Genomic DNA, 22,257 nt, shown 5'->3' on the forward strand with positions numbered 1-22,257 from the left:
GTTTCATTACTCTGAGGAAGTGTGGTCTCAGGGATGACATTGATGTGACATGCTCATTCTCACCGTTTGTGTTGAGTTTAGTGGGATCAGGGCCAAAATGTAACCAACGGAAACTCTGTCCTGATTGGACTAGAGTCAGCTGATTCTACATTCCCATGGTCCCTCCAGAGAAGGGCATCGAAGTCAATCTCTGAAAACACACGGCAGAGAAAATGTTTGGACAGAAGCTCAGCTGAGCATCATGGGAAGAGAAAACATGATAATATTAAAGGGATATTTCAGCTGAAAATTTCAGTTCTGCCATCATTTACTCGTTGTTTCAAACTCCAAACATGTATGACATCGGTTCTTCTGTGGAGAAGAAAAGATGTTTTTAAAAATGTTTTTTTCCATGCAATGAATGTCAGTGGTGTCCAATGTTGTGTTAAAACTTCATTGTCTTTCATTGTATGGACAAAAACAGTTCTCCTTCAGCTGCATTCATTCTTTAAAATTCTTTCTTTATTAAGTTGATTTATATTTTTTCTTAATTTTTTTCAATCTCGAAAAAAAGTTGTAGGCAATTCTTGTGGGTGAGAAACCAAAGAATCTTGTGAATTCTTGTGAACATGGTGTTAGTGCTAAGAAAGCCACGAGCTGTTTTGGAAACATTTGTTTTTTCCTTCAAACGTGTATGTGACCTCGTTTTATACACATATTCATACAAATAGTAATTGTATCAGGTTTAGATCAAATCTGACCTAAACACATAATAGCCAACCAACACATAATAAGCACTGAACACACTAATATGTGATGTCCACTGAGTTTGCTTGTTTGTTTGGCATCTTTGTAAGGGATTTCATCTTTCATACAGACGTTCTTCTCAGGAGTTATTTATGCATGCAGAGATATATACTGTAGATGTTATCTGCCTCTGAGGAGGCGGCCGGGAATGTTTGATTAAATCCTGCCTTTCTAAGCTGTGACTTCCTATTGTGTTAAATGCTTAAAATGTCTTGAAGCATGCCTTACTTTCACAGTAATTTTAGAGCTGTGACTATTACTACCTATTAATAATCAGCAGTTATTAAAATATAACTTACAAAAATAATAGACACTTTCATCATACCAAAAGCAGCATAACACATATCTTGATAGACCGTGTGGGTTTCACTATAGATGCAAAGTGTTTTCAAAACGTTTATTTAGTAGGCGCTTTGCAGTTGTTTTCATGTGGCAAATTAAATTATGTAGTAATATTTTTATTATAGTATATTTATGACCTCTTAATTAAGCTGTATAATTAAAATGTGTCTAATATTTAAAAAAAAAAAATGGTTAGAGGTTTAGATTCATAAAACATATCACTCTGCTTTCACTCCTTGAAATCTCAAGTCAACAATCCTTAAATGAATGCCATTCAGCTCATTGTGCATGCTAGAGATAACTGATTGTCTGCATTAGTCATCACAATGAGAAATGCATTGTTACTTTAATTATTTGATGACGCTCGTTCTTCTCGTTTTATTGTCCAAATAGCAGATCATCTGATCATAGAGATGCTGGTTCTGGAGAAAGACAGATATTACTTAGTGTTGCATCATTTTACTGAATTGGGCTTTCTTAAAGGCAGGACAAAAACACTATGGTTCCACAGTAAGAGGAACTTAAATATAGATGGCAGTGAGATGATTCACATCATAGCTCTTTGTACTTCCTGTTTTTGCTCTATTGCAAAGTTAGCATCCAGGACCAGAACTTTTCCCTTTTAGAAGATGCTGGGTACAATTTATAAAATGCATGCATGCTCAAAAATGGGGCAATTAAATCTCATTTGTCATCCTCAAGACATTGTAGCATTACATAAATGTCATGTTTGAAATTTTAAGTATGATGACCAAATATTTCAATGAAAAGGAGAGTGACTGTTAGTAAGTTAACTAACAGCCAGCACTCACTCCTTTGTAATTTATACCACAAAATAAAGACAAATAGCATATTTTATATGACAGAATGCAATGTAATGTGGCAAAGAGGAGTTTAGTAGTTGTTTTGCACGCACCAGTGCTTTATAACCTAATGTGTAGTTTTGATGTGATGTGATGTGATGTTTCCTTTTTTCAGCCTTTTTCCAGTAAGCTGTGTTCTGTTATAAAGCTATGTTATTTACAAACAAAGTATGGACTTAATAGTTGGAAGCCCAGTTTGCTATTGAACCCTGAAGGGTGCGTGGGTAGAATGACAAAGCCTTCCTTATTAAAGCCATGACTTGTTCTTGACCTCAACCTTGACCTCAACTATATTCACACAGACACAAAAGACCAAATAGTATGGATGTTGTCCACGATAAGCATGACATTCAGGAAATAGCTACATTCTCAGAAATACAGGTACAAAAGCTGTCACTAGGGCAATTGGGGGGTTTGTACCTAAAGAGTCACTTTTAGTACCTAAAAGGTACATATTAGTACTTGAAGTGTACATATCTGAACCTAATAGGTACACAAATGTACCTTTTCAAAAGGTACCACCTCAACGACTAACTTTATTTTTGAGAGTGTACTTGGTTTAGTGTGTGTATTATATACAGGAGCTCGCATAACTCGTTTTCGAAGCCTGTGGCTTTTAGAGACACAAGTGGTTCACCTTTGTGCTAATAAGCATTAATATTTTTACCTTTGTTAACTGCTTTACTTGTTGGCAAATTGCACATATCCCCTCAACCTATTAAGCTATGTATAACTGTGACTAATTTGTAATCAGCATGAGAGGTATTCACTCGGAATCAAAGGTCAGTGCAGGAGATCTAGTGCTGTAACCTGATGCTTTAATTTTTTGTTTCTCTAACTAACCACAGTATGTTGTGTATGTGTGCAGTGCTGGAGCAGCTGTTAGAGCAGCTGCAGAGGTTCCTGAAGATCCTGGATGGAGAGAAGCTGAGTGGAAATGCCACAGTGCAGAAGGGCCTTCTGACGGAGCTGCTGCAGTCGTACAAGTCTGCCAATGGTACATAAATTACATTATAATGTTGCACTAACTGTCTGACTCTATTTGAGTGCTTCTTAAGGTGTGATCTACTTGGTGGTCCGTGAAGGATTTGTAAAGGTCTGCGAGTTGGTTGGACAAAAAGGATTAACAATTAATGAATTAAGTAATTATTTAGTATGCAACCTTTCAATAGTTTGGAAGAGAAGTCTTTTGCGTGCATTTATATAAAAAATACAGTAAAAACAGTAATAATTTGAAATATGATTGCATTTATAATATGATTGCATATTTTTATGTAATTTATTCCTGTGATAACAAGCTGGTCATAAGATCCTTTAGAAATTATTCTAACACTGATTTGGTTCTCACAAAACATTTCTAATTATTATCAATGTTGTTGTGCTTAATGTTTTAGTAGAAAGTGTGATTTATGTTCAGGATTCACTGATGAAAGAATGTTTATAGAAGCATTTATATGAAACTGAATTATTTTGTAACATTACAAATAGTTTTACTGTCCTTTTATGATTGATTTAATGCATCCTTACTAAATAAAATCTTTTAAAAATCTTACTAACCCACTTACTAACCTACTTTTCAGCAGTACTTTACATAAAGATTAGCTGATTTCCACCTGATCTTTTTTTTATTGTTAAGTCAGGTTTGCCACATGAAAAAATTAAGAATCTATGTTTAATGCACGGTTATATGTTATACGGTTGTGTGCTGCTCATGTAGGATCACTCAACTGGTGTAAATAGAAAGTAGCAAAAGGTACAACAAATATGCACTTTTATAATCAGTATATTTGTTTTAGCATGACACTTGCACAGCACAATTGTCCTCACAAAGAGCAACAGTTGTGTGAACATTTATAGCTTCTGTGTTGTTTAAAGAATCTGCTCTGTTCTGTTTTATTAAGGAGCCCGTAATTTTGGTCCGTGCGTGTGCTTCTTTCTTCACACAAGCATGGCTGTAGGTTTTTCATGTTCTGGTCTTGGGCTTATGCACTTCCTCCCCTGGCTCCAAACTGTATCATTTTCCAAGGCTGTTTTTATCCTCTAGGGACACTCACTTCCTTTTAGTAGCAGCTTATAAATAGCTTTCATTTCCATCTTCCAAATCCCAATCTGTTTTCACTGTACCATCTAAACATTTTTGGCTTCATCATAAGGTTTTATTTTCCCCAACAAAAGCTTTATTACCTGTGGACTGCCATGTTCCTTGTTTCTGCCGTGGTAACATCTTGTCCTGTATGCTTCATTTAATTTATCTGAAGTAATCTGAAGATCCAAAAAAACACCCTAAAATGTTTTCTGTTTCCTTCAAGCTCTATAAAACCATCTCCTACTTTCTGGAACTAAATCAGCACTTTTATTTTGATAGAATATAACCTCTTTCTGTCTCCTACTGGCCTGTCTTTGATGTGTACAGAAGGGGGGATGCCTGGACCCTTACACAAGAGAAGTGTAGCACAAAACTCTCACTGTTCTTCTCTATAACAGAAATCTATTACGTTTTTAGTAAAATGAGGGATGAAAGGGTCCAGAATCTGAGAAAGCATTAAATATGAGATGAGGGGGAGGAAAAGTCAAAGAAGGCCTAGAAGTTCCGGGCAAGGTTATTTGAGTGGAGTATCTTTACTCCAGTAAGTTCACAGTGGCCCCAAATGTGTTTGGACAATTAGGCCACACTTAAAGGGATAGCTCACCAAAGAAAAGGAAAATTACCCCATGATTTACTCACCCTCAAGCCATTCTGGGCATATGTGGCTTTCTTCTTTCAGATGAATACAATTGAAGTTATATTAAAAAATATCACAGCTCTTCCAAGCTTTATAATTTCAGTGAATGGGGACTGAGATTCAATAGTCCAACAAAAGTCTAAAAAAGTGCATCCATTTGTCATAAAAAGTGCTCCATATGGCTCTGGGGGCATTCTGAAGCGAATTGAGAGGAAACGCCTCTCTCTCATGAATGCAGTTATGACAGTTAACAGAGGTTTTTAAAATACTTGTGCTTTTTCATGATACTTGGTTGGCAAATTAAGTGTCCAGAACCTTTTTTTTGGTTCTTTGGCACAAAACCCCAGCACAAAAACCAGCAATTGTGGCATGTGAGAAAGTTTTCAACAAGTTTCGGCTTTACACAAAATTTTAAACAAGATACAACTTTATAATCCAGTCTGCAATGATGGTTATTTTTGCAGGAGGAGATGAAGAATACATCTACATGAACAAGGTCATTGTCACATGTCAAAACCAAGACAAAACATACAGAGGTGAGTCTATAATCTTCCTATAGTACTTTACTTACAGAAACTTTTGCAGGTGTGAGGATGAAAATGGCCCCTGACCTGAAAACTGTCCCATATCACAGTGGTTTATCTTTTTGTTTGACAGGGCTTCTGTGAATGTGTATCATGTTTAGGGGTAGATTGGGTTATGGCTGAAGTGTTAAGCTCCCCTTCCCCCACTCTTCACCATTTCCTGTCTGTTTCTCAGTAACTCCTGTCCTCCTCTCGCTCTTTCTTTGCCAGACCCCCATCTGAGGCCAAGCTGCTTTGTTTAGATTTCACTGAAGAATGAGAGTAACAATAAAACCAGACTTAACATTCACATCGCAGTCGTCTGCAACAAAAATATGTGTGCATTACTCAACAGTGGTTGCGTTCTTTGATCAGATTCACAAACGGCACCATTTTAAAAAAAGCTTATCAAGAATACAACCCTTTGAAGTTCATCAGCTCTATGAAGTTAATTAGTTTCATCATTTCCTGTTCATATGTGAACATTTCTCCAACCTTGCGTTATTTGCATCTCATAATTCAGTTATAGAAATGCAGTGAGTGGCTTAATGTGGCACAACATGACCACATAGTCTAAATTAATAGAGCACTAGTATTTTAACCTGTTAAAAAAGTTTTAAGTTATTTCTATCCTGTGCTGAATTGTGTCAGTAGGAAATATCAATTTACATTTTTACCATTAATTGTAATAATCCAGGGAAATTTGTGTTTGCACAAGAAGTCACAACAGGCAATGCTTCACATAGAGGTCTGATCTCATTATCATCCAATCTTACTGGAATAACATGAAGAAACAGAACGAACTGAGACAGAATAAATACAAAAGAAATGTGGTGAAGTCTCCCAAGATGTTTCAAGAAACCTACCTGCAAAGCTTCAGTACTGTTTTAGGCACTTGCATAAAAATGCTGTAAAATGATCATGCTTTCGTGCCTCCTCGTACAAACAATTAATGGCAAAATGATTTGTACATGTTTGACATGTTTACTGATATTTCTTCCTAACACACTGCAGCAAAAGATAGAAATAACTTACTTTTTTTAGCTGGTGAAAATACTAGTGTGCTCATAATTTTGGCCACCACTGTAAGTTGTGTGGATAAATCGAATTTTAGTGAAAAGCAGCTCTTATGGTGTCTTGACTCTTTGGTGACTTTTAGCTCTCGCTGTGCGGGTTTAGTATACGTCTTGTGTTTCTACGGCAACCCAGATGTTACCGTTTGAAAGGAAGTTGAAGGAATGTCTGATGGGAAGTCGCTGAATATGGCCATCAGCTCTAAGAGACAGCCACAGGCTATGCAATGTTACCAAAGCTGAGCTGCTAGCATATGCAAACAGTGGTAGATGAACAGCAGAATTCACATGTTTACTTGTTGCTTGCAAGCACAGTTGTTGGATGTTTCTTATTGCTGCATTTGATGAATGCTTTGGGAAGTCTCCAGTCTATTTATTAACAGCTACTTTCTGTGTGAAAATCAATATGCTCCTCAGACTACAGTTCAGAAGCCAATGGAGAACCAGGTAGACACATCCCTGTGAAGAACCCTCCAGAGCCGCCGCCTCCCAGACCAGTAAGTCTCATTTCAACTTGCAAAAAGAATTATAGAAATGAATTTTACACTGAGTTTGTTTTGAAGTGCTAGTATGAAAGCAGTGTTGCCTTACAGAGGAACTTCCTTTTGCCTCAGTGAAATGGTGAGGGTGAAGGGGTGTGGTTGGACCCCTACTGTTGGCAAAAATAAAACCACTTTTTGGTTTTAAAAAACATAGGCAAGGCCAGCCCAGGTAACAAAAAGGAACACAATAAAAACCTACCATTAATTAAGTTGCACAATACTGTAATGCCTTACATTTAAAACTTTCCTCAACATAAATGCAACAATAATTTGCTATTAGGGTTGGACAATACAGTAATTAATAAATAGTTATGCTATATTTGCAATGATTTTCTGTTCATATCACTATTATTATGTTAACACACTTTTCAGTGCGTTTTTAAATTGTTGATTCATAATTCAAATATTCAGTGATTAAGGAGTCTGTGATTTAGTAATTCAAGAATCAGTGATCTGTTTACATCTGTAACAAATGTTCATGGAAGTTCGGAAGTAGCATTTATTTCATGCATTAAAATATTTAAGTTTAATATATGTTGCTTAATATTTCTTTTATAAGTTCATGTTAAGCATACTTAAACATTTTACACTCATAAAATCTTAATATTATTGTTGTTGCTGTTATTATTATTCCTAACCCACTATGTGAATAACACACCATTTTAATTTGTAGCTAGATTTGTACTTTATTTTACATAAACATTACATAATTCAATTCTATTTAATTGCAGTTTGGTTAAAAGAAGCCATAACATATAGCGAATATAATCAATATACATAAAAATATAGCTATGTATGTATTTTCATTTAGCTATATGAGCCTTTCAATCACACTGTAAACCAAGACGCTGTGGTCCTGCTGTCATTTATTATCTGCTGTTTACTTCATTTTGACCACATATTTGTTATGTGTCTGTTTCCCACACTCACAAAATGCCTCTGTGTTTTTGTTTATAAGCCACAAAGAAGCCAAACCAGTCATGCAGGTCGATAATGAAACCTGCCTTGATTAGAAACAGTAATTGTTCTAAAAGATAACATACTAATTTTTTAAACGATAGAAATACAAGCAAGGAAGCAAAAAGCGTGGAGTCTCTGCGTTGAAATACTTTGTAGCTCCTGTATCTGCTGTGGGAGTGTGCAGTCGGTCAGACGTACAGACAGACAGGAGGATGGAGAGTATTAGAGCTCTCCAGTGAGAAGACTTTGAACTTCAGACCCATCTGCGGGGTGCTGGGACTGATTAACAGCAGCTGCGCAAGCGATCGGGGAGCTGTTTATAGAGGCTAGAGAACCTCAGTTAGAGCATGGACACGTGTGCATATGTGTGGGAACAAGAAACGTTTCACACCTATTTATTTACTGCGTGTCTTTCATTTGCAGTTGATAGCATGCAAAGTAATAATTTACTTTATTAATAATTTAATAAACCTGTATGATTTAACAGAAGAGGAGATATTATGAAGAATATAGAAAACAGTTTACAGTGAATTTTTTTTAAGTATCTTTTGTGCTCAACATAAGAAATAAAGTCATACAGGTTTGAAACGCTTTGTAATACTGTTTATTTAAAAGGTTACTCCACTCCCATCACAACATTACAATTTTTTCTCATTAATCACTTACCCACAAGTTGTTCCAAACCCATAAAAGCTCCATTTTAAGATATTTTTTTTTGACTGTCCCAATGACAGCTAAGCAAATAATGTATGCTCTTCTGTGCCAGCCGCAAAATAAGGTATGTTTTGTATGTATATTTACACTTGAATGAAAACAGCTGACACAAAAGAGCATACGCAGTTTGCTTCCAGCGGATACTCTCCAAAATGGTGCTACGATGTGGCAGAGAGACACAGAGTAGACAAAATGTTGATGTTATTTTTCTTTTCTTTGTGTACAAAATGTATTCCCATCACTTCGGAAAATTCAGATTGAACCACTGATGGCAGATGGAGTATTTTTGGACTGTTATGCATATATGTGTTATTTACTTGAAAGTCATAAGCCTTCTGGTTTTCATCCAAAATATCTTCAATTCTGTTCTGAGAACAAAGCTTTTACAGGTTTGGAACAACATGATTAGTGATAAAATTTTCATTTTGGGTTGGAGCAACCTTAACTTATAAAATAACAGATTGATCTGCAATCCCTAAAGTGGATAATTAGCCTCTACTGAATTTTCTTCCACACTTTCCACATTGGGGTCCATCACCAGGGCTTCCTCTGCATCACATTTCTGCTGTGCATCTGTGATCTTAGGCAGTCTGAGTAAGCAAGTCCAAAGCGAGCCACTTTTTGGAAAACCTGTCATCTGTCTACGAGGCTTCCAGGTATCACCACAAATGACATATTCCAGGGTCAAATTGCGGTTGACAGTGAATGCAGAGTTCCCCCTTACCATAGCCGTGAAGAGGGCACCCCTGCTATTGACGTAGTGTCCTGGCATGGCAGTCCATTGACCCGTAGTGATGTTGTAGCAATCCATGAGACAGCGTAAGAAGTCATCACAGGGGCCGTTCCTCATGAGATACAGGTTGTCACCGTGAGCCACCATACAGTGTCCGTAACTCTGAGGCTTGACCATAGTTGTAACCAGCATCCATACGTCATTTTTAGGTGCATATTCATAAATATCAGTAGTATCCGGTGGCTTCCAGAAACACACAAATATCCTACGCCTGGCAACTGCACTAGCTGCCCCAGCCACCGAACGAGGCGCGTGCTTGCAAAATGTCCACGCGCCTGTAGAAACATCACACACTTCCATCGAGGACATAATCCTTTTGTCAAATTCACCTCCGATGGCATACAAATGTCCGTCATGACCCACAAGGGTGAAGTTATATCTAGACTGCTGAGGACCATCAAACAGACTCCAAGTGTTGGAATCTGCATCATAGCAGAAGCTCAAGTCAACAGTTTCCTTGCTAACTCCTCGAACTCCTCCAACGATATACAGTCGGTTCTCCACAACAGCCACCCCGGCCATAGAGGTGCTGGCGTCTGTCGGTAAGTCAGTCAGATATTTCCAAGCTCCCAGTTTCTCATCAAGGTAAAACACCGTCCTGTAGCAGTCCTGCAGAATCTTCATAGACGGTGAATGAGTTCCTAGAGCAACAAAAGACGCTGGTGAAAGTGACTCAACGTAGCAGAACAGCTCTTCTGGAAGTGCCTCGAGAGCATCTTGCACATCGCTGTAAGCATCACGAATGAACACTGCAGCACTCTGAAACAACCTCCACAAGCCGTACACCGCTGCTGTGTGATACAGAAGAATGCAGTTGTCGGTATCAAGAATGTCTATCAAGTGCTGGACCAGGACGTCGATTTGGAGGAAGGCCGCACACTCGGCAGCCTCCACGATCTCGTCTGGGTCTCTTATAGCAGGGCACTCACCTCTGGAAACTGCCATGGCGATGAGGAAACCCCTGGCTTTTAAGCCTCCCTGCAGGTGAAACTCATTCAGATGACTGTCCTTCATCCCAGAGCGGAAGAGAGCACGGAAATACTCACAGTTCTGTCCCAGGACAGCCCTGTCTATGGTAAAAACACTCTCTTCAACACGTACTCTAAGAATTCCAGAGGACTCTTCGACTTGTTCTTCTCTTTCGTCTCTGCTTTGACCCAAACTGCTAGGGGGCCCCATAACACCTCTCTCCTTCCTGTTCGTACCCAGATTACTCTCTTCATGAACCATAAAGATAGACGTCTAGTCAGTTAGTGTTTCTGTTTGGATTTGACTTGTAAACAGAAGTGTGCACACACTGCAGCCTCACAGCAACTTGCTGGACTGAAAATAGAAACACACTAAAATAGCATAGAGGCCACAGACTTCAAAATAGTAGTGCTAAATGATCAGCACTAAAAAGTTCCAATGTACTTCTGAATTAATGGAGTTTAAATTAAATTGATTTGATCAAACAATTTAATTAAATAATTTTTCCAATGGTTGACTTCTACTGATTTTAATAAAGACAGAAAGCCCTAAATGAAGTGATGACAGTAGTTTAAAAAGCCACTCCTGTTTTTAATAAGACTAAAAAGATTATTTTCCTTCAGTACCCTCTCTACCTCAGAAGTGTTTTGGCCCTGGTGAGTTACATTTTTTTCTTCACTGGATTTTTGGCATGGGAACGGGGGGATTTTCCATGTTCTGGGTGTTCTTTGGTATCTTGCCCATTTGCATTTTTTGCTTTTTGTCCCAAATACTGGTGCTTTATCATTATTTATGTCTTAGTCTTGAAATGTTTCCTATAGACGCATACAAGGTTTTTTTTACTCTTTTTTCTTTTTAAGGAGAAGATGGTGTGATTTGTGGATTAGATTATGAAAACAAGCCTTGGGTGGAGTTCAGTCTCGACATACAGTACTATGGATTTTTGGATTTTCCTTTTACTGACAGTGATTTTTATATCCAATTAACAGCATATAAACAGATCCCACTGTTGTCATGTTGATTCTGGAATGTGGACATGGTCTTGACCTTCAGAAGTGGCCGGAGAAGAAAGGATAGATATTTGTAGCCTACACTGAAATGCCTACTCTTCCTTTTTAATCATTGTCAGATGCCTGAGGACTCAGCGCACTGTTTTCTGTTTGAGAGATTTTATGTTAGTATCAGAAGAGCGAGGGCGGGATGAAGCAAAAAATGTGGGGGTTGTGAGTTGGGGTTGATGTGAAAAAAACAATACTTTCTAAGCAGTTCAATCAACATGATCCTTCTCCTTTGGGCTACTCTTATTTTCCCACCAAAATCCTTTATATATAGTTTGTCCCTTTACATTTGAGATAACTCTTTGACTCATTGTTCTGCATCACTTACTGGAGTGGAGCCTCTAGCAAGCTTTTGCATTCAACTTCCTGTGTCCTTGACATCCAGTTGTTTATATACATGCCTTGCCATCACTTAGCCTGCCTGTTTGCCTCACTTCTGCTTTCGAGGAGCACAAGCACATCATGTCAAACAGGAGGTTTCAATCCAGCCACTTAGTGTAAAGTATAATGCAAGCAAGAGGAGATTTTCCCAGCCGTCTGTCTGTAACCTCTTGTCATCATTCAACTTTATGGTTCACAAGCTACCGCTAGCCCTAATCAGCCCTACGTGTTTTTTCTGTGTCATGAAGAGAGGATCAGTGTTCAGTTTGCCCGGGGGCTGTCATTGCATTATGGGTATCAGTGGGGAATTTAGTAATTTTATGAACCGGCTGATTTGGGAAACCTCATCGCTAGCTCCACACCCTTTTAAAACCATTACTCCTGCAGGCAAACACGTGTGGAATTCCTTTTCTAGCTGAGCAGGGCTGAGGTCAGAGAGAGATCAGTTTCGAAGAAGAATCCCCCTTCGGTCAGAAAGAAAAGCCCACATGAAAGACAGGTGCAGAAATGACTTAAGCTCATCTCTCGAGAGTCCTTCTATTTGATTCATTACATGGGAGTGTGTTAGAGATGTTCAGCTTGGATACATTCTCTGGCAAGTTTATGATGGTTGATTGGTGGTGTAGCTTCAGCAGAGTCATGCAGTTAAAGCTGGTTGACTAGCATGGTGTGGTCAAGCTGGCTGAGCAATTTTTCATTACATTCAATTACACTTTTTGGTCACACTTTTTTTAAGGTCCAATTCCCACTAATTATCTGTATATTTATATGTGTGTAAGTGTAATTTTGTTTATAATTTATATTTTATTTTTTATCATGTGCAGGAATTAATATAATCATTTAATAATTTTTATTTATGTTCTGAATTACTTTTTAAAATGTACCTTTTAATATATATATTTTTTATAATTTTATATATATATATATATATATATATATATATATATATATATATATATATATATATATATATATATATATATATTTGATCCACCTCTGAACATTTGACTGCAAACGTATGTTCAGAAGTCCAGAATCCAATATAACATCATTTTCAATAGGAAAAACATAAATGTGGCATTATAATTAATTTAAATAATCAGTATCTTCACATAATAATGTTATCTTTGTCTTTTTCTCATTCTTTTTATCTCAGTGCAACTTGGGAAGGAGCCGTTTCCTCTGCCACCAGCTCCTGCTCCTGCGTGTATAGAGACTGAAAGTTACTATGAAGACCCACAACCCTATGATCCTATTAGCATCAATGGTACGTCTTAAACTGAATGTAAAGTTGGACTAAATATACATTATCCTCTATGGTGTATTCTTTACTTTGACATCCATGTCAAGCCATTTATAACCTGGCTAACATATATATTTATATATATATAATATATAATATATACTTCCAAACATTAGGTTAGTGATTTGTGACTTCTTATTTTGCTCAGAATTGTACTTCTCACTTTTGTCTTACAAGAGGGAACCTGTGGTCATTGAGTGCTCTGTTTTAGCTCCATCCCACTGTAGTCTACAGCTTTACTGTGATACAGAGAAGCCTGCAGGCAGGGAGCACAGAAAACAGTGATGGTCTTTGTTCAGCGGTAACCGGTTCTTTGGCTCTGGACACACAGTGACGGAAGATTGACCGTGAGCCCAGGAAATGGGGCCAACAGTGATGGGGCATTTGGCTGGGGTTGCAGAGTTCAGCCCAGCGAGGGGACAATCATTTACAATATTCTTCTGCAGATGACGTCTCTTCTTGGTCAAAGGATACAGAGTCATTAGCATGCAGCTGTGCTGTGCAATATCAACACACAAGGGCTGTGCGTGGCCAAAATCGGATGTTTCGGCACTTGTTTTGGCAGATGATATTAAGCCAAAACTCATGGTTTAGGATCGGTGAAGCGAATTTTAGGTTGGATACATTTTGACAGTGATGAAACCCTAAAATAATACAGCAGTGATGCTGCTGGTTGCATAAAAACCACAATACACAACTATTTAGTGCAGCCCCAAAATATTAGTAGTGAGTTAATGCAATACTAATAAACATTTCTGACTTATTTACTCTTCCTGTTTCTTTCATGTGACATGTAAGCCACATAAGGTTTCACTATTTACAGCTTCTCACCTGACCTTTTTTCTCTTCCTCCCTTTTTGCATTTCCCCTGTGTTATTGTCCTCCTGTGTTTCTGTAGATTTTGGGTGCTTTGCCATCATCACAGGGGTCAGGAAGCGCATAGAAGCTTCAAACAGTGTGGTCTATGCTGTGATCACTCGGGGTATCTATCTCTGTTTCTCTCAGCGTACATCAAGAGAGAAAAACAATCAACCAGCACTAACTTTATAGGCTGTGGTGAGGTGCACGGCTCTGAGAAAACCTCATTGTTTAATATATCCAGGATTAAGGCTGCTGACTTTGCATGTGCTTGCTTGTTTAAGAGCATGCCTGCCATATTCATGATGCACTCTCACTTCTCTGTGGCCCAAGAGCTCTCAGAAATCCCTTTATCCAGAACTACTATTTAGACAAACCAGTTAAAAATAGTCATTTTCTCATCATGTCCTTATTTACTAATCCTTGTCTCATTCAATTTGTTTTCCATGGAAGAAACTCACACAGGACTGAAAAAAAAAATAAAAAATTGTTACTATTCTCTCACACAATGCTAAATTCAACCGAATTTGTAGGGAATTACTCTTTCAGACCAAACAAGGCTCACCTTCTTTGCTTACTGATTCATATATTTTTCATATTTCACATTTACAGAAGATACAGAACCAGTGAGCAGTTCGTATGAGTCATATGATGAGGAAGAAGTGACGAAGGGTAAGTCCACCGCGCAGCACCAGTGGCCATCTCCCGAGGCATCCATCGAGTTAATGAAAGATGCACGGATCTGTGCCTTCCTCTGGAGGAAGAAGTGGCTCGGCCAGTGGGCCAAACAGCTGTGTGTTATTCGCGAACATCGTCTCTTGGTATGTGACATCATTGCTTATGTCAGTGACACCCATTTCCCACCCATAGCTGATCTATGATATGCATGTTTATACAGAATCTTTACATGAATTACTAATACCAGTAGTAATTATTAACTTTAATCTTTGCTTTTAACCTTAATATGTCCTTTAAACAGTCAATTTAATCAACATGCATAAAAACAACCATATTTTCTTTATTAATGCACACTACTGGTATACCTGTGCATGGTTTATTTTTGCACATAATTATTAAGAATAAAAGTTTGTCTTTTTGTAATCTTAAATCAAAATGTAATAAGCTGAGCCACCCCAAAATTGACATTATTTGGATGATGTCATGAAGACATCACTTTCATCCACCTCTTATGGAACTTTTCGTAATTAAATCAATTTTCAGTGGAAAAAAAAAAACAAGTTCCACCCATAAAAACCCTCAAAAATGTGTCATTACAGAAGAAAAATGGGATTCAAATATTTTGCATCCTTTCATTTACATTTATGCATTTGCCAGATGCAGACATAAACTGCACTGAAGCTATATCAATTCATGCAATTATTGGAATCAAACCCAACAATTCATTATTTTTTTGACATTTACTAGCACTAGTGGAATATCCATGTTGTTGTTTTTTTTTTTTAAAGAAGTTCCATTAAGAATTACACTGAATTAATCTTTTTAATGCTACTGTGTTCAGTGCTACAAAAGCTCAAAGGATCAGACTCCACTGTTGGAAATCAGTCTGCTGGGTTGCAGTGTTGTCTACAAAGAGAAACAAACTAAAAGGAAAGAACACAAGCTAAAAATAACCCCATTAGGTGGAGAAGCGATCGTCCTAGGACTGCAGAGCAAAGAACAGGCTGAACAATGGCTAAAGGTGAGGGACAATGGGGTCTGGCTCATATAGAGGAATTCTGTTTGTGCAGACATTGTTTATAGCCTTTCGTCTTTATTCAAGGTGATTCAAGAAATCAGTCCGAAGAATACTGGAGGATCTGCTGATGTAACTGACTCTCCAACACTCATCTGTACTAAGGTATGATGGGTTTATTTTCTGATCGATTTCTGATCGATTTATGTATGAAACTTGGGTGAATTTTTTTTTTTTTGCCTAAACGTTCTGTTCTTTCTGGCAGGGTGAGCAAAGTGAAAGATATTCAGTGGCATCTGAGAGTGGCAGCAGCACAGACAGTCACGCAGAAAACCTGGAGAACAAAGATGGTGAGATTGGAGCATTGCAGCTATTTTAAGTGTCTCTTTGCATGGCTACATTGGAAGTGACTTGAAGTTGTCTTGAAGATGCTTGTCACCTCAGAATGTTGCTTAACCATCAACCAATCAGCTGCCAGTTGCAGACTTGACCACAGCATCAATAAAATTATAGTTATAATACAATAATTTAGTTATTAATGTATAATGTATATAATAATTATATTACATTATTATATATATTATATAACATTATTAATATTATAGAATTTAAATATAATGTTTCACAATATTACAGTAAGAGTTGTATTACTGTAATTCTGCATATAATATTTACCTTGAAATTGTCTTTTAAACTTTAGTTAAGAAGAAATACGGCAAGTTTAGCAACCTTATGAATATTGGAAAAAAGAAGATTTCCTCTTTGGAAAGTCAGGAGAAGAGTGTGGATACGTCAGGTAACCAATCATCATTATTACTAGTTGACAAGTTTTAATAACTTCCACAAAACCTCTCATTTTCATCACATTCTCTTTGTTCCAGGCTACCTAAACGTCCTGTTGAACACCCAGTGGAGAAGCAGGTGGTGCTCAGTGAGGGACAGGCAGCTTTGGATCTACAACGACAAAAGCAAGAGCAAAGTGTCCCAGCAGCCATTGGCTCTGGAGGGGTGCATGGTTCTTCCAGACCCCAGCCCTGAGCACCTGTATTCATTCCGCATCCAAATGGATGGAGAGGAGCTTGCAACCCTAGAAGTGAGTAGAGAGATGTTAATTTCATCATTAAATATTCCTGCATAGCAAGAAGCACGACTTTACAGCTCATTCTTCCCACTTAGAAAGAGATTGTCTGATTGACCTGCAAAACAGATATTTGGGAAGATAATAAAGTCCAGAATAGCAAAAAGTCATCAGAATATAGAACAGCAGTCATGAACAGTCTTAATGCACTAAAGCACTAAAAACATGAGTGGAAATGTGTTTAGATTTTGTAAATATATATCCATCCAACAATAATATCTCACGGACAGGAAGCAAACAGAAGATAAAGTCATATACAGCTCGTCATCTTGCTTGCTCACTCAAACAAAAATATCTTCCAAAGTTTGTGGTTTATAATGTCTGTATTAGTCAATTGTTTGTTACAATAAACCAGAGGACCAAAAGTCACCGATTAGTAATTTTTCACACTCTCATGATGAGCCACTGGTTTTCCAAGTTTCACTGTCTCATGCTCTCACAGCTCATTTTTTATGTGCTAAACAAATAATGGACAAATCCAGGTTACATATATTACGATTCCAAAGTTTGGTGTTGTGCTTACCAAGCTGCATTTATTTGACTATTCCTGTGATGGTAAAGCTGAATTTACAGCAGCTATTACTCACAAGATCACAAGAGCTATTACTCACAAGCGTCACAAGATTTTTCATAAAACATTTAAAAACACTTATTATTATCATCTATGGTATGTCGAAAACATTTGTGCTGCTTAATGTTTTTTGCAGAGACTGCATTTTCTCTAGGATTTTTAATACATAGTTTTTTATTAAATATAGTATTGATCTGATATAGGCATTTTTGTGTAAATAAATATTTTCTGCCACTTTTATAGAAATGAAATGCATCATGGCTGAATTAAAGTATAAACTTAAAAAAATATAAAAAAAAGACCTTTGGATTGCTGGTGTGTTTGTGTAACAATTTTGAATTACAGTACAGCTCATGAACTTTTCCTACCCTCATCCTTGAGTTGTTTATCATCAGCTTTCAGTAAGACGCTTCTCAGTAAACAAAGACTGAGAGGACAAAATGGTAACTTCTCCAAAATTACTTCACGTGATAGTGATAAATAAAAACATGAGCGTGGCTGCCATCTTCAGGCCAGAATGAAGTCAGTGGCAAATTAACTTTTTGTTTTGTTATTACCAGATCATTGAGAATATCTTAGAGAGCATCAATGGTAAAATATCCTCCTCTTTCCTCTCAGGCTAAGTCCTCTGCTGATATGGGCCACTGGCTAGGGCTCATCCTGTCACAGACGGGCACCAAAACAGACCCAGAAGATCTCACCTACGACTATGTGAACTCTGAGAGAATATCCAGTATTGTTAACGCTGCCAAAACATCCATGTAGTAAGTTACTTCATGCACTTCAGTTGTTATTTTGTCATCATTTGTTGTCACAGATCTGCATGGGTTTCTTCCATGGTGTACAAAAGGAAAAAATTTGAACAATAGCCGTTGGTTCGAGACTGTAAACAGACAAAATGAAAGAAAGGCAACACAAATCTACCATAAATAGGGCCCAAATTACGTATGAATTATACTGATAGTCATATGAGAGGTTTGTAAGCTTTTTTGAGATTTTGTATTTGTCAGTCTAATGCAGAGGAGGTACTCAGAGCCCAACACATACACAGACAGCCCTCCGTCAGACCCTCATACCTGTGACGACATATACGATGACGTGCCATCCACAGAGAACGAACAGGAGGTGAGACACCCTTGCCTTGCTTTATTCATTAATCTGCAGCACCCACTTTCATGCAGCTGTGTTTATTTTGAGTCTTAGGCTCAGGATAGTGGAAGATTCACAAAGCATTCCGCCAAAAATAACACGAATGACAGGAAGTCATTGCTGTGGCAGTGTTGTGTTTTTGTAACCCTGCAGGCCATCCAACTTTAGTAATGTTTCTCTGATACTGTTGCTTTCCCCCGGCTGTAGGAGGTTCAGGAGGTTCAGAATGGCAGCGAGGAGGGAACAGCAAGCGGCGAGGAGGACGGGAAGGACAGAGTGTATCTGGATCTGATCCCGGTTCGCTCCTTCCTACACACGAGCTCGGGCAGAGTGTCACCTCAGACGTCCAACACCACACAGACAGAGCTCGGTCCCTCAGCTGCTCCGCAGGATGATCAGCTACAGCCTAAAGAGGTTAACATAAAATGGACATGTTAATAGATCTAAATTCGAGCTGTTTATTTATGTATTTCTTTAAATTGACTTTGTCAATTATACATGTCTTTTCTGTCACTTTCATTGATAAAATATTACTCTAGTTTTCAAGGTTGCATGGTCCTCCAGAAACCATTGTAACATTATTCGTATTTTGTTACTTAATATTTTTTTCCGAACCTGTGATACCTTTTTCTTAGATGCTTTGCTGAATAAAAAGTTTAAAAGAACAACATTTATTCAAAGTAGAAATAGTTCATCATTTAAGACATCCTGAATAACAGTATCAATTTCTTTTAAACATTTTTTTGCTCATCCCAAACTTTTAAATAGTAGTTTATATTGTAACACAAGCTTTTCTGTTTTGATTCTTTTAAACTTTTTATCTATCAAAGACATTTTCAACATTAAAAATCGGCATATTACAATGATTTCTGAAGGATCATGTCACAATGAATACTGTATTTATGATTTGCTTCACAGAAAATATTTTTTTAATAAATAATATTTTGATATTTTTAAAATCATATTTTAAAGTACATTAATATGGAAACTATTATATATATATATATATATATATATATATATATATATATATATATATATATACACACACACAAATACTTTAATACAAATGTTTTTCTTGTCTATAACAGAATGAAACCAATAAGACCTCATTATCAGGCAGCACAGAGAATCTCGACCCTCCACCTGTTGCTCCTAGAGTGGACACAGACCCCTCTCCGGCCCCCAATCTGCACGTCCACACACAAAAAATCAGTTTCCTCGGTCAGGAAGGCCAAAAGAGGGCCTCTCCCACCTCGATGCCATCCCAAACCCAAACCCTACCCCATACATCTGCACAGACACCTCAGAGTCCACCCACCTCCAGAGGAAGAGCCGCCAGCACAGACAGATTTCTCGAAAAACTCAAGTTCTCTCCAGCAGGTGAGGGTCGTTACTTGTAAAACAGACCTACAAAACTTTTATTTATTTACCCTGCTGTGCTTTTCCCAGCCATGCACTCAAGTATCAGTACGTGAATGTAGGTCATGACTCAAAGCTCCTACACGTTCCCTCCTGTTTAGCAGGCCCAGGGTCGGTTGAGGTGAAATTAGGGAAAAACAGGACAGAAGCTGACGTGCGGCGTTACACCGACGAGAGAGACCGGCTGGAGCGAGAGAGGGAGGAGGTTAAAAACATTCTGGCCACACTGAGGAAAGACAGACGAGATGTGAAAGAGGAGCTGAGCTCCTGTCAAGGTACTGCAGCGCCACCTATTGGTCATGATTGGAAATGCCCATGTGTTTATATTTTTATATATTACTTGTTAGTTCTAAAATATCATAACACCGCAATGTAACTGTAAATGTAAAATGCTAATAATAAATGCTTTTCATTATTACTAATATAGACCCCACTCAGCAGGCCTCTCTGGAGGCTCGTCTGAAGCAGATGGAGGAGACGTGTCGTGAAGCGGAGCGTCGGCGAGTGGAGGTGGAGCTTAGCTTGATGGAGGTGAAGGAGAATTTGAGAAAAGTGGAAGCTGGACCCTTTACATTGGGCACCACGGTAGACAGCAGTCTACTGGAGCCTTCAACGGTTAGTATGATGACAGCAATTAGAACTTTAGATTTTTAAAATATATGATATATTATAAATTGTAAAAATATTTCACAATGTTACTGTTTTTACTGTGTTGTTATTTGTGAGTATAAGATACATGTTTCAAAAACAAACAAGAAAAAATGATTTTATATCCTAGATTTGTTGCTCTTGTCTGTATAAAAAATATGTAAAAAAGGAGGAAAAATATATTGTCTTGTTTTCAGAAAAGTAGTGAAAATTAAGTGACTTTTTGCTTAGCTAAATAATCTGCAAATGGCATAAGCAAAATAATCTTCTTTCAAAGACAAAACAAGATTATATTGTTTATAAGTATTTGTAGATATTTTGGCTGGAAAAATCTAGGCCAAAACGGTATTTTTTGGCAGTGCAATAATAAAAAAATTAACTACTCTAACATCTGAATACTAGTGTATCATCTGTTGCAAAACCAAATGTGCTGCTTACCTGACATAGGCGTATTCAGTGGAAATATTTTATATACTTAAGAACAAAATAGCACCGTGCTTTTAATAATTTCAGTCCAGCTTATTATATTGTTGTGTATTCTAGCCCAAGATGGCACCTGTATCAAGCCCTGTTCCAAATATACCCACAAATACCATTAACAATGGAGATTCACCAGTCAACTGTGCCACGGCGCTGAAGAACAGACCTCTGTCCATCATGGCATCTGGCAAAGGAAATGTTCTGCAGAAGGCCAAGGTCAGAGTCCACTTTTGCATCCATAGTCCTAACAGAGAGCTTAGGCTAACATTTAATACATTTTTCAATCAAAGCAACTATGCACAGAAAAGTACTAATTAACATAAATTGCATTGCATTCTTTGAAGTACATTAAAGAACCATGTAAATAACAGTATACACACTGCCATATAAAGGTTTGTGGTTGGTGAGAATTTAAAATGCTTTTGATAGAGGTCTCTTAATTTTATAAGGTTGCATTTATGGTGGTCAAAAAAAAAAAAAAAATATATATATATATATATATATATATATATATATATTTTTTTTTTTTTTTTTTTTTTTACAATATATTTATGTCATTCTCTTCAGGAATGGGAGAAAAAATCCACAACCTAGTGGAGGGAAACAGAGAGCACAAATTGACTTTTTAGCCAAAGCTCAAAGGACTGCTAAGGCAAATGCTTCAAGCAGGAAGGAAGAGAGAGAGAGGGTGTGTCCAAGAACCTGTAGGCTCCGCCTCTCTGAAACGTCTCCTTCCACTCGTCCCTGCTACTCTGCATTCAGAGGCTGAGGTGGTACTGGGTACATGCAGGCAGCTGATCCTAGACAATATTTTCTGTTCCCTGCCAAATAACGCCACTGGACGACAGCAAATTTGAAATCTATACAAGTCAAATTTATGTGAGAGAAAGGAAGGGAATAACTAAAAAAAAAACTCTGCCAGTGGTGTGCACATTATTTCATGGATGTATTACAAGCTTGAGAGGAGACCAAAAACAGAACCACTATTTTTAGATTGAAACATTTAGATTAAAACAATTCAGCCATCAGCCATTTGGTACATCTGGTACATTGTAGCTTGGTTCATGTATGCTGGTAACCAAGATGTGAATATGTATTACATATCCGTTCAGTGTTTTTGATTTGTTACTGTACGCTAGCTGAAACATGCACTTTTTATTCAAATAAAAGTTTGTACTGACAGCAATTCCTGTTTATGCAAAACCATTAGTTGAGAACAAGGCATCCT

General features: G+C 37.5%; 2 protein-coding genes across 5 annotated transcripts in view; one reads left to right on the plus strand and one right to left on the minus strand.

Annotated features, from left to right (window-relative positions):
- The window catches only part of afap1l2 (actin filament associated protein 1-like 2), a 32,276-nt gene extending 10,061 nt beyond the window's left edge, over positions 1 to 22,215 (plus strand). Inside the window, exons 2-20 of one of the 4 annotated variants that reach the window (XM_043253838.1) lie at positions 2,860 to 2,988; positions 5,179 to 5,250; positions 6,768 to 6,851; positions 12,924 to 13,034; positions 13,969 to 14,052; positions 14,541 to 14,749; positions 15,448 to 15,627; positions 15,709 to 15,786; positions 15,887 to 15,971; positions 16,322 to 16,417; positions 16,503 to 16,714; positions 17,949 to 18,094; positions 18,341 to 18,455; positions 18,687 to 18,893; positions 19,571 to 19,862; positions 20,003 to 20,176; positions 20,329 to 20,516; positions 21,093 to 21,245; positions 21,597 to 22,215. In XM_043253838.1, the coding sequence (XP_043109773.1) occupies positions 2,860 to 2,988; positions 5,179 to 5,250; positions 6,768 to 6,851; positions 12,924 to 13,034; positions 13,969 to 14,052; positions 14,541 to 14,749; positions 15,448 to 15,627; positions 15,709 to 15,786; positions 15,887 to 15,971; positions 16,322 to 16,417; positions 16,503 to 16,714; positions 17,949 to 18,094; positions 18,341 to 18,455; positions 18,687 to 18,893; positions 19,571 to 19,862; positions 20,003 to 20,176; positions 20,329 to 20,516; positions 21,093 to 21,245; positions 21,597 to 21,623 (2,642 nt within the window). In that variant the 3' untranslated portion in view covers positions 21,624 to 22,215. Of the gene's footprint in view, positions 1 to 2,859; positions 2,989 to 5,178; positions 5,251 to 6,767; positions 6,852 to 12,923; positions 13,035 to 13,968; positions 14,053 to 14,540; positions 14,750 to 15,447; positions 15,628 to 15,708; positions 15,787 to 15,886; positions 15,972 to 16,321; positions 16,418 to 16,502; positions 16,715 to 17,948; positions 18,095 to 18,340; positions 18,456 to 18,686; positions 18,894 to 19,570; positions 19,863 to 20,002; positions 20,177 to 20,328; positions 20,517 to 21,092; positions 21,246 to 21,596 lie in introns of those variants that run through there. The other 3 variants (XM_043253835.1, XM_043253836.1, XM_043253837.1) reach the window with 3 other exon arrangements.
- Positions 8,443 to 10,961, minus strand: LOC122355472 (kelch repeat and BTB domain-containing protein 13). The gene has a single exon (XM_043253840.1). The coding sequence runs from the start codon at positions 10,587 to 10,589 to the stop codon at positions 9,042 to 9,044; it is 1,548 nt and encodes a 515-aa protein (XP_043109775.1). The 5' UTR covers positions 10,590 to 10,961; the 3' UTR covers positions 8,443 to 9,041.
- Positions 22,216 to 22,257: the final 42 nt, after the last annotated feature.

This window comes from Puntigrus tetrazona, chromosome 12, assembly GCF_018831695.1.
Source record: "Puntigrus tetrazona isolate hp1 chromosome 12, ASM1883169v1, whole genome shotgun sequence".
Taxonomy (NCBI): domain Eukaryota; kingdom Metazoa; phylum Chordata; class Actinopteri; order Cypriniformes; family Cyprinidae; genus Puntigrus; species Puntigrus tetrazona.